This window comes from Ostrinia nubilalis, chromosome 5 (assembly GCF_963855985.1).
Source record: "Ostrinia nubilalis chromosome 5, ilOstNubi1.1, whole genome shotgun sequence".
Classification (NCBI taxonomy): Eukaryota; Metazoa; Arthropoda; class Insecta; order Lepidoptera; family Crambidae; genus Ostrinia; species Ostrinia nubilalis.
This window is the reverse complement of record NC_087092.1, coordinates 16,095,234-16,113,215: the sequence shown is the minus strand read 5'-3', so window position 1 is coordinate 16,113,215 and position 17,982 is coordinate 16,095,234. Positions and strand designations below refer to the sequence as shown.

The 17,982-nt window shown below is 37.7% G+C and overlaps 1 protein-coding gene across 1 annotated transcript in view; it reads right to left on the bottom strand.

Moving 5' to 3' along the window:
- Positions 1–393: 393 nt before the first annotated feature.
- LOC135072052 (SH3 domain-binding protein 5 homolog) overlaps positions 394–17,982 on the bottom strand; it is a 28,558-nt gene continuing 10,969 nt past the window's right edge. Inside the window, exons 3-6 of the mRNA XM_063965988.1 lie at positions 13,470–13,647; positions 3,518–3,636; positions 2,812–2,895; positions 394–2,731 (exon numbers count right to left, since the gene is read on the bottom strand). Of these exons, the coding sequence (XP_063822058.1) occupies positions 1,814–2,731; positions 2,812–2,895; positions 3,518–3,636; positions 13,470–13,647 (1,299 nt within the window). The 3' untranslated portion in view covers positions 394–1,813. The remainder of the gene's footprint in view (positions 2,732–2,811; positions 2,896–3,517; positions 3,637–13,469; positions 13,648–17,982) is intronic.

Below are 17,982 nucleotides of genomic sequence, written 5' to 3'. Positions count from 1 at the left end.
AGCGTTGACTTCACCCAAAATAAATGGATTATCATTTTTATTTATGTTTTCATTACATTTTCCCATTTTTAGATTCTAAATTTCGTAAGACATATTTAACAGAGTAAGTATTGCCGTTAAGTTTTTACAATCTTCGATAGTTTGTGCTGTGTGAGATTATGTGGCGCGGTAAAAATAATAAGTGTCAATTTGAGGAGGGTGGTCGAAGATTTCACGCGCTAACAGACGCCGCGAGCTACCAGTCTGCTTGTGACCACGGCGTTAGCAACACAGCCGAAACATCAAACTGTAAGAACTAGTACTAGTACTTTTATAAATGTTGCGTTTGAGAATAGTTTTTTCTGTTTCAATATCTTTTTAGAATCGAAATACCCAAGGGAATGAAAACATCGGTTTAAATTTTAGACATTTATTCGTTAGCACAATATTCAGTAGAGAAAAAGACATTATAGATTGCGAAAAATTCTTACAAGTGCAGTTAAATCATTTCGTGGTAGTAAAATATTACTCAAAAAGCCATGGCATGATCAATTTTGAGCAAAATAACTTACAACATTCCTTGATTGCAGTATTTTGTGAGCAACACGAGTTTTTCTTTGTTAGTTTAAGCCATTAATTAACCTGATAAAAATAGTTTAACTATTTCGCAACATTGTGGCGATAACAAGTAGCAAATAGCAACATTTTCAATTTCAGGTATTGCCAGATTCAAAATAATTAATCTGATTATTAATTCATCATAATGAAGGCATTCTCTGTTATTGCTTTGTATTAACCGTGACCCGCTTGTTAGAAATATTCTTGTTAATATTGGGCAGTATGAAAAATACTTAATACAATACGTATAATAAACTAATTCACTCAATACTTTTTACTTAAATGCATCACCCAACCTAAACGTTAAAATTTAAAAATATAGATTTATCTTAACTTATGAGTATGTTAGAGAAACCTTGTTATTAAATAATTAAGCCACAATCGTCCCTACGCGTCTTACACTACAACCTTGATAAGTACCAACCGTGTAATCCAGTCTTCTTTTATTTCTCTGACATTGTTATAAGAAATGAAGGCACAGAGCTCTCAAAATTCAAGGAGTTTCCGTTAAAATGGCAACATTTACATTTAAAATATGAATGGCGCTACGATCTTTGCGCAAGTGGAACAAATACTAGTCACTAATAGATATTTCTTTTTATATCAGAATGCACAATGATCGTAACACCACGCATACCTCTTACAATTTTTCTAAACTCAAAATAATCAATTCTAAAATACACAAATGTTAAACTAAACAAAAAATGTTTACAGTGGAACATTAATTCACAATTCAGTTACAACCAAAATACAGTGTTACAACCAATAAAGACTACGTGTATTCTAACCGCTACAACGACCGAGGTGGAATTGTGTAAAGCAATCGTAATCATTTGACAGTTCATTACGTACGATAAAGTCAGTTATACAAAGCGTTTGACAGAATAATCGTACGTTATGAACTGTCAAATGATTACGATTGCTTTACACAATTCCACCTCTGTTGGGTACGTGCAACAAATAAATATTTGTGAGCGTCGTGTCGGTGGAGTGATATGGCGTCGACGTAAATCAGAATTACACTAAAATAAACTCTACACGATTCAACAAGTGGAAAACAAGACAAACACTACTCTAACTAAACATTAAAAGAGTGAGCCTTTTTAGTTTTTATTCGATTTTTCTTTTTAAACTAACACATAGAAATTGACATCAATAAAAAATCCTAAGTGTGTCGCGACGAATAGCGATTCTACTCAGGCGATTCATAAGAAATTTAACTATTATCGCTGTCAGTGATCGTTGAACTGGTCATTCGAATGACGGGGTTCTGTGTGGAATCGCTGGAATCGCACTCCACCATCAGAATCTCGTCAGGACTCTCGTTTCTATCCGAATTGCTCTCGGTATACGTCCCAGTCGGAGATTTGTCTTCAATGACAGCTTTTAAATAAGACTCCCTATCCATAATGGCCGTGTCTCTGGCTAGAGCTAACACGTCAAGCGACATCATGCTCTTCGATTTCTCAGTCTTGCTTATCGGTGGATTCGAATTCTCGTACACCACCTCCCTGCTTATAGATTTGGTTCTATTCAAGTTCGTCTCGAACTTCCAACTGTCGCTAGGGGGTGGAGTGTGTTTGTTCCCAGTGTTAGTGCTCGTGGACGGAGCACTAGAATTTCTTGGGGACACTGCTGTGAATTTGGACCGCTTCTGCTGGTTGTTTTCCTTCATCATCAGCAGCTGGTCGAGTTTATTGATCGTTTCGTTCAGCTCCAACGCCCACGCTTCGTCTGTCTCGACGTCTTTTCTGTCGATTGGCTTTAGAGCTAGTTCCCTGACTCTCATTCTGAGTTCTTGAAGACTGGATTCTTCGTCGTTTTCAGGGTCTTTTGAGTCGTTTTCGTCGTGGATCGGGTCTCTTTCGGCTCCCACACCTGGTTCTCTTGGTCCCACGGGTATCGTGTCTTTGCCGGGCGGGTATTCTCCTCTACGACGATGGATCTCTTCTGATATTTCTTCTAAAGCTTTAAGAGATTTCGAGTAGCGGAATTTCGCGTCGGCAATCAGACGTTGCAGCTTCTCAATCTTTTCGTTTTGCGTCTGCAGCTGCTCGTCGCATAGTTTCTTCTCTTCGAAGTAGAGACGTGACTTGATTATGTTGCGTTTCAAGTTATCTTCCAGTTGCACAACCTGGAACATTTATTAGTTGGTATACATAACTGCACACATTGTAATTCTAATACTAGTTACATATTGAAGTTTAATGATACCTTTTTTTCAGCTGCAATGTACGACGCCGCTTTCTTTTGATGTTCACGCCCACTTTCAGCTTTTCTTTTCTCAGCGTCCATGACCTAGAAATTAATGTTAAATAATTAGCACATAATTTCAGTACATTTCTTAGCAAATACACATTATGCTTAGGTCGGCTTTGGCAATGTAAATTATTCAAATAAGCCCATAGCATACGAACCCCAAGGCATTACATCATCTTAGCACACCTTATATGCTAATAATGGACAGCAGTTGACTAAACTGAATACTTAATTTGTGTTTAAGACAATAATAGCGCCAATATCACGCTGTCCTTGAATACTAGTCATCGAAACGTAGGAAATCGACAATTATTCTTATAAACGGTCTTTTTCCGCACTTTTGCGTTATAGCAACAAATGCAAAAAATTCCAAAGGACCGTGTAAAACCAATCCAAAATTAGAGCATACCAATTAAAACGCGCCAATAAATAAGAAATGTGAACAAACTTTTAAAGTGTAAGTAAATATGTACTGTTGGTGTACCTTTCCAAATAAATAAGTAATAAAATGAGCAATTTTGCTTACGGCTGACGTCATTAATATTTTAAGGACGTTGCCAGTTGATACCAGATTCTGGTATCACAATAGTTGTCTAATTTTCGTTGCAGTACTTTCTTTTTTATTTACTTTCATGTATGATCTTGTCAGTGCGAGGGTTACCTTGATGATGGCATGGTTGAGCACCTCCTGCCAGTTGCTGTCGAACTGCCACTCGTCCTGCTTGCTGACGAAGCGCTGCTCTGCTAGTGTCACCGTCTCCTTTGCTGCTGCGTGGAGTTCTGAAATATACAGGGTGAGGTAAGAAAACTATTGAATGAGCGGTGTGAAATCAGAAATAAAAAAAATAACTAACTAAGATGGTATAGCGACCCAAAGTGAGTCTAAGCCTCCGACAATAAGAATCTCTACTCGGGTCTGTTTTGGGCCACTATGTCCAATGAAAAGGTGATTCAGGAATTAACGGTAAACTATACTATTGCTATAAGTATAAACTGTACAACGGAATACGAACTTATTCATAAAAATATCTCTGAACCATACAAATCTATCCCCACCGCGTATGATGCACAATTTGTACGGTACAGGTAAAACCTGCATGTAAACCACCCAGGCCATTTAATTGAAGTTTTCTTTTGCATGAATGTTTGCACTCAAAAATAATTAGTCCGTCACGTTATTTTGCTGTGTTAACCAGTAGACTTGACAGAAACTTGTCTATCATCAGTCATCAGGCCAGACACGTTACATATTTATACTGTCCAGTTTATTTCTGTTTGACGCATTGTTTGGGCTAATATTTGTAAGAATGTAATTTAATTAAACGGTTATTTTCAGTCTAGAAATCTGCTTGTTCGCACAATGTCTAAAACATAGTGGAAAGTAATTGGTCTAATAACTTTTGCTTTAAACAAAAACTGATAAATGAGGTAGACCGACAATCTGGGGGTAATAATAATGCACTTATTTTTATTTTTATTTATAAAACAGTTTTACATTAAAGTAGGTAAACAACTAAATCAAAGGTTACGTATTAAGAAATCATTAACAATATTCAATTAATTTATTGTTAAGTTTTAAACCAATACAACTAAAACTGTTGTTTTCTTAACAGATTACTTAACAGTACCAAGAAGAAAATTTACAGCGATACCCATACAAACAAAATGAAAATCTAAACTAGGTCGTCTGGAAGACCTGCAACATCGTAAGTACGATGCATTTTCAGGTCAATTGCCTTAGCAGCCTTAAGTAATACTGAATCAGAAAGCTGAATTACATAACGGCGATTATAATCGTTAAAGCACGCGGCAATTAATGCATTAGCTATTTGGGCCAAAGACAAGGCCATAGATAAAAGGCCCAGCGTTTATGTACTGACGACAGCAGAACAAGCCAAAAAAAAACTCAGTAAGACTCATTTATTTCTGTAAGTAGGCTTTAAAAAAGCGCTTTTACACGTCCCAGTATTAACCCTACCACTGCTTCAGGACAATAAATGGGCCAGTGCTGAGAAGAAGCAGAGAAACTCAGACACTATTGTCAGCCTCTTTTTCAAAGGTTTACAGGTTTTCAAAATACATAGTTATAAATATTTATGCGAACTAGGCAGTTACGCATCCCAAAAATTTTTATCTTTTAAATAATCATCGACTTTATAGTAAACATTGTGGCATCTTATGTAAGTTACAATAAGTGCTATTTTGCGGCAAAATGCGTATTCTGATGTGCTGTACTTCTGTGTATTCCGTATCTAATCTGAAATGTGTGTTTGTTTGTGTCAACGAACAGATTTAGTTGGTAAATATTTTAATAGAGCTATTTGTACATTTCCTGGTACGTAATAGATTGTTTTCAAAAGTATTATGAGATAGTCATTTTACTTGTTAGTCTGCTTGTTTTTCGTACGAACTTTTTTTTAAATGTATCACATTTGATCAAGTCTGACCAACTTTTTAAGGTCACACGAAAATATGAAAAACAATGGCCATCAACCTGACTTTTCTTGCTGGAAAATAATACGAGACCAGTACGAAATTCCTGAATACACCAACACCCACTGGTAAGTCAGAATTGACAGCATGACCGCAATAAATTGTAGATTTGCATTTAAATAAATTAGGAGATCGAATTTTTCTATAGTCCATTTATTGGTAGAAGATAAAAAGAAGAATAAAAGCCTCTTAGGCACGCCAACGTAACCACTGTGGGTTCTTGTGCAGTTGTAATAGGGGCGAGTTTACAACAAAAATGGGTAACCTGATGCGCTGTCGTGTGTAGGTATTTTATTCATTCTTAGGCATAGTAAAGATGTGTTTGCCGTAATAAAATGGCAAAAATAGAACGTTAGGATGGAGGCCTGATGTTTTGGTAAATTGCTCCTGCAGTGGAGATTAAATGACCCGATGATGATACTGAAGAAATGGTGGACATCTAGTGTGTGATATCTAGTTCAAATAAAAACCAGTGCCCTCGTCGTTTAATTCTAGATTTATTATTATTAATCTACCGGGTTCGACAGCACCCAGCCGAGCGTTGATAAGCGCCTTCCTGCCGCGGCAGAGGGCTCCAGTCCGCTCGCATGCCGTCTAAATGCCTTTGCATTCCGACCAAATTGCTTTATTGCGTCGCATAGTAACGTAACACCACGCTTGACAAGTAATACCTACTTAGCTCCCAGTCAAGAGAAAACATGACTTCATGCCTTCGGAATACATTTAAAGATCCTTTTTTATCGCGAGTCCCGCATTCGAATTAAAAAACCTACGAAAAACATATGGAATTTCATATTCCTTTGATGAGAAATACACGATACACGGCTTCCTCATAAACGAAATTTCATTCCTTTCAAGTATTCTTAGCGAGAAAAGGTAAAGCCCTTCACGAGACAGTTTGTTAAGCAGACTTTCAAAGGCTCAGCTCCAGTTTGGTTGTCAACCACGCATTGGAATCTTGCCATAATGACAGAATACTGGATTAAGGTTTCAGGGACACATTATATTCTGGATTGCATTGAACTTCAGGGTTTCGTCCGTTTTTCAGGGACTTTGGATCGTTGTTGATTAATCTTTTTTTAGCATTAATTTTGATCACGGCGTAGGTTACTGTAATAACGGCAACTGACGTCATAACCCTAGCTGGTAAAAGATATTATGACCAGCTAACATGGCTCAGTGAATTTTAATTTACTAAGTTGGGGGTCTAAATCAGCAAGCGTGACTTGATATGTACTGTTTATTGAGAAACATGATACCTGGAAACGTTTTCGCGAACCTATTACACAATGATATGAATATTCATACAAGCAATGACAGGGGGCATATGGCCAGTTGATGGGCGGATTGCATAGTTATACAAATATCTACCTACTTGCTACTAATTTACACACACTTGGCGGTGTTTTATGGACCAAAAGGATACTGAGTTCCGGATGGAGAATCAGCCATATTCGTCTGACTTTTTAAGTGAGGTCTAGCAAGACAACTAACACCGTATTCACAAATGATGCTTGCTTAAGTTAAGCAGCAAATCGAATGCAAAGTTGACACGATGAATAGAGCTCTGTGATTAGTTTGTGTGTCACCCTGTGCGTCCACACGCACTGTGAGACCTCATAGTAATTTGAATACGGGCGTAAGCATTCTTCTCTCTTGTTACTTTTAACCATTACTTCCAGCCTTTACCCAAAACCCAATTTCCGCTTCAACTTTCCGCAGGCATTATAAATTGATAAAAGCTTCCACAATTTCGCGATAACATTTGATTACACCCCAGTGGCGATCAGATGCGCCCGCGGTCTGGCAACACCGCAATTGTGATGGATCGCCATCGCAGATTGAATATTTATCGGGCTTGAGATAACGGAACGCATTAACTCAGTCATAAATCATAATACAGGGTGGCCAGGGAGTTGACGTTCAAAGCTAAAATTTAGATTCCTTACATCAAGGTGTATCTAAATCACCCCTATGTATGTTCTACGATTTTGCTTAGTGCTACAAAGAGTCGTAAATGGATCAGTTGTTATATTCTACGAGATAGGTAATATAAAATGTGACTGGGCGTCCAACTTGTCCGGACTTTGTAAAGAGTACAAATTGAAGCCTGTAAATAATATTTATTTTTCAGTTAGTAATGTCTTAATTGTTATTATTAACATAATATATCATATAACATACTTCACCAAACAAAGCGTAACGAATTCAATTACAAAGACATAAAAGCATATACAAGCTATTACAAGTTTTGTTTCCAAGAAAATACGAAGTCACATGCATAATTCTTAATTAAACATACATTTCTTATCAAAGACACAAACAATAATGCTCTTTTATTATTGTATTTGTAAAAACATGCGCAAACGCAACATAAACAACGCTCGTCCTTCAGATAACCCATGACAGCGAACATTCAGTTCAGGTTCACCAGGAGTACATACAGGGTGTCTCAAAATTTGCATGTCACACTAACACCGGAGGTAGATGAGCTAAGTCGCATCGAACAAGTATAATACTCGTATATCTATTTTCGTTCGTTCGTTCGTTTCAGCCAAATGACGTCCAATTCTAGACAAAGGCCTCCTCCAAGGTTTTCCACAATGCACGGTCCTGCGCTGCCCGCATCCAGGCTCTTCCCGCGACCTATCTATTTTAAAATAATTAAAATTGGTCATATCTCAAAACTCGTGAAACTTTCAGGCTTGTTCGATGTATCTTATGCCCAGCTAGCTCTGGTGTCCGTGTGACATGCACATTTTGGGACAGCCTGTATACATCGATATTTATGATTCTAATGCTCCTACTTCATCCAATACAATCAGTTATTATTATTCGCGAAGGGTGCGCCTGCCATTCAAATTATTATGTTTATATGCCGGCATTATTTTTCTAATAGTAGTTCATATTATCTGCTAAATGGATACTGCTCTATTTATCTGCATACGGGTATGTAGGATAAAAAATGTTTGTCTGGTTGCACATTAGCGAAGGCCTGATAAATGCCATAATGCGGGTACAAGTAGTAATCTAGAATAGCATAGGAAATCTTACAAAACAGTTTTTGTATCCTAATGGTTCAAGAATACGACACCAGAAATATTCCTTATTCAATAGCTCAATTCTCAATATACCTGTGGTTTTAGTAAATTAGAATAGGACCCCTCTTCCCGTGAATGACGTAAAAGGTGACCAGGGCACAAATAATGAATCCCTAAGGAGCTGGCCAGGGTATGAGTGTAATTGCTCTATTTGCCTCTGGTAAAATCAGAGGGATGATGGAACACGTTTCAGAACATTGCATGTTATTTGATGAAAAGAGGGCACATGAAGTGTTATTTAGGATTGTTGATCGATAGACTTCAAAGATGCCCAAGTCAACAAACAGACGACCAAGACCCAGCCGCCTGGAGACACATGATACGGAAGGCCGACCCCAAATAAAATGGGAAAGGGCCACAGGCGCGGATCCACCGTTGTGGGCACTGTGGGCATGCCCACAACCCTAATTTGCTTGTTTTAATTATCATCTATTATAAGATCGATAGGCTGATGATAAAAACGGCTGTCTGATGAGCCTTTAAAAAATCGAGCGTGATTTGGAACACAGCCGTTCCACTGAAACGCCGCCGCCACCGACCACTTGGCGCTACTAGCGTGCCTGCCCAAGTCCAGTTTGATTTGATGATGTAAAAAATATCAAATTAAAAAATTTGTTCAAAACATACATAAGTCCATGATTGTTCATGAGTTAGTTCGTACTCCAATCCAACTCTCACTTTGCTCATTTTTGGTGGCCGTGCCCACAACCTTTTTTGAGGGCTGGATCCGCGCCTGATTAGGGCCAGGAAGAGAAGTTGATTGAGCGAGACTACTGTCCCTAACTGCACTGTAAAACTGGCCTCCATTAATTTAGCGCGAGTTAATGTTATTTCAACTAGAGCTATCTAGTTCGCTGTTAGGTACCTATCCTTAGGTGTGATCTCATGCTGTATGTATTTGGTAGTTCACAAAGTTGTCACAATGAGTGGAAAAGATATTGAATAGAGGAAAACATAATTGAACAATATCTTATCAAAGATAAACGAAGAAAAGGAAGTAGTGAATTACAAAAAGGGCAGATCAGGAAATTTTGACAAAGACTGTAAATAATTAATTTATTAGTCATCATGACGCGTACAAACATCGGTTACAAAATTACAGTTTTCAATTTAACATATCAACGTGTATATCCCTCTTGGTTTGGCAGATTTTACTTTGACAAAACACGCTTTTCACATCTTTTAACCGTTCTTTAAGCTCTGCTCACGTTTATTTCGGTTTGCCCTAAAAAATTAAATCCAAAAACGTGTACTGTCTAAGTAAATTCTCCAAATGACCGCTACCAAACATTTACAGCCTTTTCGAGTACAGATCGAAACTGGCTCACGTGTGCCACACACGTGTACCCCACGGCTTTGATGTTTAATATACTGTGCATATTGTATGAGCACTCAGCGCACATTACGGCCCTGACCGCGTCCTTCGTCCCGCAGGAAGCAATCATGGCCGATAGCGGACGATAATGCGCTGAATTGATTTAAAACCCGGCAAGGGTACGAGAAATATCTGTACTTTACAGTCAGCGTCAAATACACTCGACATCAAATAAATCGACCCTCCCGCGACGCGAACTTTAAAGATTGTCTTCTGACACAATCATGGTGCCCCAACAATATTGGTGTTATTTGAAAGCCCAATAAATATCCATAAAGAAAAACACATTTAATTTCTTAATAAACGATTAACATAATAATATACAATAAATGTGACTTGAAAAAAATCCTAACTTTGGGCTCACCTCTGGGATCAATTACACCAATGTTTATGGTTATAAAACCAAATAATGATCTCACGTGTCCTCTTTAACAGATGAATAGCGATTAATCCCAACTTAACAGTTTTATAGCCATAAAAGTTGGCTCAAGCGTAACTACCTATTTTTTGAAGAAGTGACTCTGGATTCTTCTACAGACACATTTTTGGGGTAAAAACATTTCCTTTAATGAAATTAAGTTTAGAAGTAGGCTTTTAAATGGTGCCAATATTGGTGGGAAGTGGGGATGCATACGTTTGAAAGTGCTTGTTGCGGGAGGGTCGATTTATTTGATGTCGAGTGTAGTTCGTGGCACCCAAAGAAGCCAAAGTTTGTGTTGTAAAGTTTTTGACCACTTTTGGGTGTCTCAAATTTGACATTGACTGTACTATAAAATATAGATTCAATTTACGTAGGCCCTTTTCAAGACACATAAACACGTTCCAATATAGCTTGCCCTAAAACATTACTTTGGCACAACATAATATGTGCTGGTGCTGAAAAGAAGTGGCGGAAGAAACTCAGTCACCCAGAGAGAATCAAAATCTTCTCTAGGCAGTCAGGTCAGGTACTTAAAATTTTTCTAACCAAAGAATTGCTGCCTAAATTCACTGCTTTGTTACTTCTCTTATCAGTGCTCTGATATTTTTGTGTGAAACAACCAATATTTTCCCAGATTTTATATTTTATCAATTCTGTGAACATAATTACGTTATATTACTAGATGATGGCATTTGATTAAGCATTTTAAGAGGAAATGGACAACTATTTCATAAAAACACTATAAAACGTACGGAAACCTTGGGAAACGGAACGGAAAAAAACGAGTATGACATACTCGTTTTTTTCTATGTCGATACTCGACACGAAGAAGTACGACTTTTTCCCTTTTATTTCCATACAGGCATGTCTGGGTTCCACCTCGAAATTATTCAAAGCAGTCTTGTTTAGCAAAAATATTACTCATGTTGTTCGGCAGAACCAATTTTTACACCATGTCAAGATGGGTGGTTAACACAATTTGAAACCTTGGTAATAATAACACCATCCAACCAAAAAAGTGCAAGATAAAAGTGCTATTAGCACGAACAGCGGCGAACATGGCCAGCAGATTGCAGACATACCACACCACAATAGTGTGGAATTCACGCGAGATGTGCGCGAGCGCATCTTTTGGGAATTTAGGATTCATCAACAGTTAATGAGAACCAGAAGTAAAGAAATTACATAGCGATGCGCTGATTTATAGTGCTGATCCAGGATTTTGATTTCAATTTGGGAAACTAATTGTTGACGAGTTATTTTGTGAGAATCGTATACTTCGATTCAAGGTTCATTGGCTGTCCAATTGGTTGGTTTAGCCTCATCTTAATGTCGGTGTTTTATCGTTCCGTGAATCATGGTTGTTGGAATGGTAGATTAGTAAGTAGGCCAGTTATCGTGACTGTTTTCACGAGAATGACCTACATCTTGCCCTCACAGTGGCACCTGGTGTTTGGTAAAGCATAATTTTTGAAATAGATTTAGTGTTGTAGGTCGAAAAGCAAGTGTCAAAGTAAATGTATCGCAGATTTCGCAGACCGCAGTCGTGTGTACAATCGCCCTTACAAAAAACAAAACTAGCAAACGAGCCTCGATGATTACATTTAGTATGTGAGAAATCTGTTCCCCTCCATATTCATGAGCATTCAATACATCGTAACGATCTCCATTATCATGATAATGTGGTTTTTCTCCAGCTTACCGAGAAATGTGATGTTCGCCAGTCGTTTAAATTCTAATTTGATTGAAAGTGAATTTATGAGTTCGCTGATGTATGGTTTGTGTTGAAAGACCAGACACGCTATGGCGTTTATAACGACAGGAAAGAGAACTAGTAAAACAGTTTACGGTTCCGTTCCTGACCAGATTAAACTCTTGTAATTGGTTTGTTAATACATAGTGCTAATGAGAAACAAGTAGCAAATCACCAACATCCTAAACATGATCGGTAAGAAAGGTTGTAACTGGCCACAACAAGATAGATAAAAGAAAATAAAATAACTAGCGGAAATTGTGCCGATAAAGAACCGCGAGCCATTGAAAGCGAACAAACGATTTGCGGATGTCAGCAAAAACGCCCGATAACATGGGGTCCGACTCCGAATAACGAGATCGACGAAGTCAGAAGGTTATTTCCTTGCTAATCCATTCATTCTCTACCAGACTTTATATTTTAGTGTCAAATATTCAAACAGAGCAAATAATAGCAAATATTGACGACGGTTCAAGTGTCTGGACTAAAGAAGAAAATAACTTAATTATGTAATTCGAATGATGGATGTTTTCGAATTCGATATGATAAACGGTTATTGGCACCATATTGCCTTTCGAGTAGAACCCCAGAAAATGAATGAAGGTCGCAGGTAAACGAAGTGTCTGTTGGACAAACGGTCGCGATAACAGAGGTAAACGAACCTGCGGTAATGAGAGATAGTAGTTTAAATAACAATTTAACATCTAGGAGTGTTTTATTTAACTTTGTGCCGACCGATATCACGTTAACATTATTTACCTAAATGTTTACAGATCTAGCATACAAAGTATTCCTATAAGAAATGGGTAAAAATACAGGCAGTAGCTAATGATAGCTCGCGAGCGGAAATTACTACGCCCATCGTACCGCGGTAGGAACGGGACTTGCACACGCACGTTTCAATTTAACTTTAATGTTTTATGTTTATTTCTCCGATCCTTTCCAAACACATTTGAGCAGGAATTTTTATCGAAATCAGAAAATTGAGTGGGTGTTACGAGTTTCAGTACTTTATCAGTAAAAAAATATCACGGTCACTCCGCACACATGTTTCATTTCTTGTTAGTGATAATTTAAAATGCACTTTGCAATTTGCACTTTCATTATGAAATTGCAATAACATTTTAAACGGAAAGTATCTAGCTAGTATTCGAGTTTCGTTTGGGTCCGTTTTAAATGGTTAATTAAAACCATACTTGGCAAACATTTTTACAGTCAGTTCATCAACTTTATTTCGACCACAAGACATCTACTGCTGAACATAGCCCTCCCGCAATAATTTCCAGATTGGCAACAGTTTAACTAGTACATTATTCATAATTCCGATTCTTGACCCCAATGGGTTTCATTGGGGTTTCATCTACCAAAGAACCGTGCAACTATTAAAGCTTCGCTTTTTGTTTTCTGTTAAACAAAACTATCTCCAGAGTCTTCCTCCACCATCTATTAACATGATACAATACCACTTACCACTAGCCCTTTGAAATTGCACAGCCGCCCTCTGGCACTCGGCTCTGGCAGCCGAAGCCACGTTCACAGCGTCGTAGTAAGGCCTGGACTTGTCCACGCACGTCCCCAGCCGTTTGACAAGCGCCTGCAGCCGGCGGGACGTCTCGTTCAGCAGCAGGTGGAATGTCTTCATAGACTCCTGCAGGGTACGGTTGTGGGGTCATTATAGGAATACTTGAAAATCTAACTTTGTCTATTTCGTTATGGACTCCTGCAGGGTATGGTTGTGGGGTCAGTATTTCTAATACTTCGAAAATCTAATTTTATGTCTTTCGTCATGGACTCCTGCACGGGTCGGTTGTGGGGTCGTTATACTCTCTAACTCTGTAAAGTAAAGAATGTGTGCATCTAAAAGGTATTTAATCGGAAACGTTTTCCTAACTTTTAATATTATCTGGGTTTCTGGCTTCATCTCCAAGTTTTGGATTTATCATGATAGGTGAAAGGTTCCGTCAGAATATTCTGCGTAATTATGCAAGGTGAATGCAATGTCAATAGTTGATAAGTATTTTTTCCTGTGCAACAGTGCAAGTACGAAGGGTTGCGCCAATTACAGCGGTCGCCCAATTGACCCGGCAGCTATGCGCGCGCGCCGCGTCACTTCTATTAGCACACCTTGAATCTCTATTTATTTTATTTAGCTCGTGCTTCGCTGCGTTGACGTGTGTTACGGCTGTTTTCCTACTGTTTTATTTTCTAGAATATTAAGTTGTCGCTTAAAATAAATTCGTAATCCTTTTCACAAATACGTATGACATCATCGCGTGATCAGTGCAACGTTGATTGTCACTGTTATTACTTTAAGTGATAGTTAGTTAAATTGCATATAGGCAATAGGCATTTTTGTTGCAAAATAAAACTTATTACCCCTGCATAAGATTCCAGGGTATTTTGCTTGATTTGCTGTCGTCTGTACTCAGATATTCTGACTTCTCTGCTGCCATTTTCATATCCCTATGTCATTAGCGACATCCTAAACAGACCGCACAATCTTGGAACGAGTTTTTGCTCGTACTACGCGATTATCTCACATCCTTCAAGCATACCATAGTACAAGAGTATGGACAACACGAGTTTTACACCTCCATACTCGTAAAGTGGTGCTAAACCGGTTACCGAGTACAACAGGTACATGTGCATATGTCTGGTAGGTCTTATTGCAGTTGCAGAAGACTGCAAATGGGTGCATAATGCACACTGCAGCTGACTGTATGACCACGTAACAGGATTTCTTTCATCTCGTTACGCAATGGTTGTCGTGGCTTTGCCTTTGTTTGGGCACAATGCTGGTAGGAATACAAGGCTGACCATTGTATGTATTGACATGATATAAAAAGGGGTAATTAAAATCTGCTGAAAAAGCTTGATTCAATTAATTTCATTTAGGCTGCAGTAACATCTGTTCTACATATTGGAGTGAAGAGGTAGAGACAATCCATAATTTTCTAATTTAGTAGAGTCTTGCTTGAAAGATAAAGTCTATAGGTCTGGGATAGGCCCTACGACTACGATAAATGATTTGAATAACAAATCAGATTTCATTCTGTTAAACATTCTTCACTTCGCTCTGCCTTGGTAGAAACTGGGCCATAGTAAATTGTATTTTAATTTGTTCGCTGGGACATAATTTAAAAAATCAAACTGTACTTTATCCCGAAATATTGCCGCAGCACGGTACAAATGGCAATGAATACACGGCGCGCGCGCAGAGGTCAAACACCAGGCATTCGGATACGCACCTCTGTTACGCATGCCCCAGCGAACATCTTTAGTGGAACTACCAACCATTCACTAACTTGAACCTATTGATTTTATCTTTAAGACAAGGCACTAAAGTAGTATTTACAAGAGCAAGTAGCGCCATATATTTACAAGAGCAAGTTGCCTTACAACACCGCAACGACTTCGTTGCGGTGTTGTAAGGCAAATGAAGCCGAGTTTTCACGGATGGAAAATAACCAACGCGGTCAGTACTCTCTTCTATAATACTTATAATAAGACAGGAAATGCTTAACCTAATCGACTATAAATCATAACATAATACGTGTAAGAGCACACACTCGCGCATATATTTTTTCATTTCCCTCATACTACAATTAGGAAGAGGACATTAAGTACAACAGTCTTCATCAACGGTATTGATCAAGCATAAGCTAGTAGTGCTACTCAATTACAGGGAAAATTTTGCGTCGTATTTTTCACGCAAACAAGTGTAATTTAGGCACCGATAACTACACGAGGAAAACATGTTTATTATGCAAACCGGTTTAAATAATAAAAATAAGTACTGCGTGTCTCTTTTATACACTTACACATCCAAAAATTAAATAATACTATACAGGGTCCTTCTAAACTAGCTACATTCCTTTTAATGGGGGCATCTATACGGTACACTGAACAAGTTCACCAAATTTGAGTATGTGTTTTATAATGATTTTACAAAGTTACATTTTCTAACAAAAATAAAAATTCATTTCGTCTTACATAATGGAACATGCTGTATTTTTTACTCACACAACAAAGCTGTAGTGTATTCATTCTGCACAGGAACACGAGACACAACACACACAACGCTCACTACCACTGCACACTTTTTTGTTGTTTACACTCACGTCATAACAACTCACAGCAGTCGTCACAGCTGATAGCCGATTAGCTGATCGACTGATTGGGCGAGCTATCACTTCAATGTTGCAGGCCTACTCTCATATCGTTGTCTATCCTTATTATCTTATGTTAATCACAGTAAAACGGACTCACGATACCATCGAAAAATCAACCAGCAAAGGCCATGATTTTTAAGGCGCGTTTTAGTAAATTTATTTGCATTTGTGCATCTGTGCGTCATAGTTCACTTCACGAGCACTACAAAACGCACCTTCACACAAGAAAGCTAGTCAAAAACTGAATTAAATCAAAGCGCACGCGCCGACAAATGCCGACAAGCCGCACGCCTTTTGTTGACACAAAGACGCCGACGCCGCCAAAGCAAGAGCCGAAAAGTTGGCATAAGCGTACAGTCGACAAAAAAGAAACTTATTTGTTTATTATTTTATCTGCTTGCTTTCGATTTCAATTGATTCGAATCTAAATTATGGTGTTGAGTATTTCATGGTAAAATATCCTATAACAGATAATAATTAAAAATTAATCGAACTTATTGTTTTGTGAAGGTAATTCAATGGCCTAGTCAATTATTTAGAAACATGAAATTAGACTATTGAAGCAAATAAAACTCTTCAATTTGTTTGTATTGATATTCCATTTTTATTTATCCTAAATCAAAGTCCATTCTTAAATTAATCGTTAATGTCATCATTTCTATTACAATAGAAAAGTAGATGAGGTAGGTAGGTACCTAATTAGTTAAATAAAATTTCCGAATCATTTCCGTTCCAACTTGGTATTTATTTATGACCTATCTTATGTACCTGTGATTTAACAATAAACACAATTTTAATTTGAATAGTAAAAAAAAGTTTGTTGCATTTCTTAATTTTATTTTGGTGAGTGTACATTGCGCTAGCCGGCGGCCGGCGGCACGTGTCTAAAGGCGGCGGCACGTGTCTAAAAGTTCGTTTGCTGCGCGCCGGCTAGTGTTGTACGATACGACACTCGAGTCTTGGAATCTTACTTATTAAAAGTTTGAAGAAAATAAAATAGCTATGAATTAAGACTGTGTGTTTATTATTTTATTGGACCGTTTTAACTTTTTGATTACGAAAATCGTCAGTCTTTAGATGGATACTTCTGATTCGATTATTTGCGTTTAATGCAATTTTATTGATATTACATTTGTATTGTGCGATTTATTTTATTTTCAATTAGTAAGGATATAACATACGGATGATGATATGAAATCACTCATTATTGCCTATTAGTATACACCAACTCAAGTTCATGTCATGATTCAGTCTAGCTCAAAGAACTTAAAATACTCGAAAGGACTCGGAAGACTCAATTATTCCCTTATTCATGTGACTAACGAGTCCTAGTCTTAAAAATAAACTCAAGTCTCAAAATAAAGACTTTAAAGACTCGAGGTTCTTACAACACTAGCGCGGTCGGCTATTGTGAGGGACGGCTGTCTTTGATACCACCGACTCCGCCACGCATAAATAAGGATGTCAACTCCAAAATTCTTTCTAATCTTAATAATAATAAAACTATCATTATTTACTTTTATAATTTTTTTTTGTTTCTACGATGATTTTAATGATTATTATTTCAGTTTAAAATTGATAGTTGGGAACAATTATTTACTTATTTACTTCGGAATACTAAAGACTGCCGATAATCACAGGTAGATAATTCGATAGCGTTTAGTTTCTGCTATGATCGAGTCAATTACGAATCACATTTTTAATTTGCTAAGGGGATATTAAGCGATTAAAATTAACATGAAAAATGTGCCTGCTTTATCGTAATAATAACCGTAATTCTAAATTTCATAGTCATGGTAACTATCCCATTT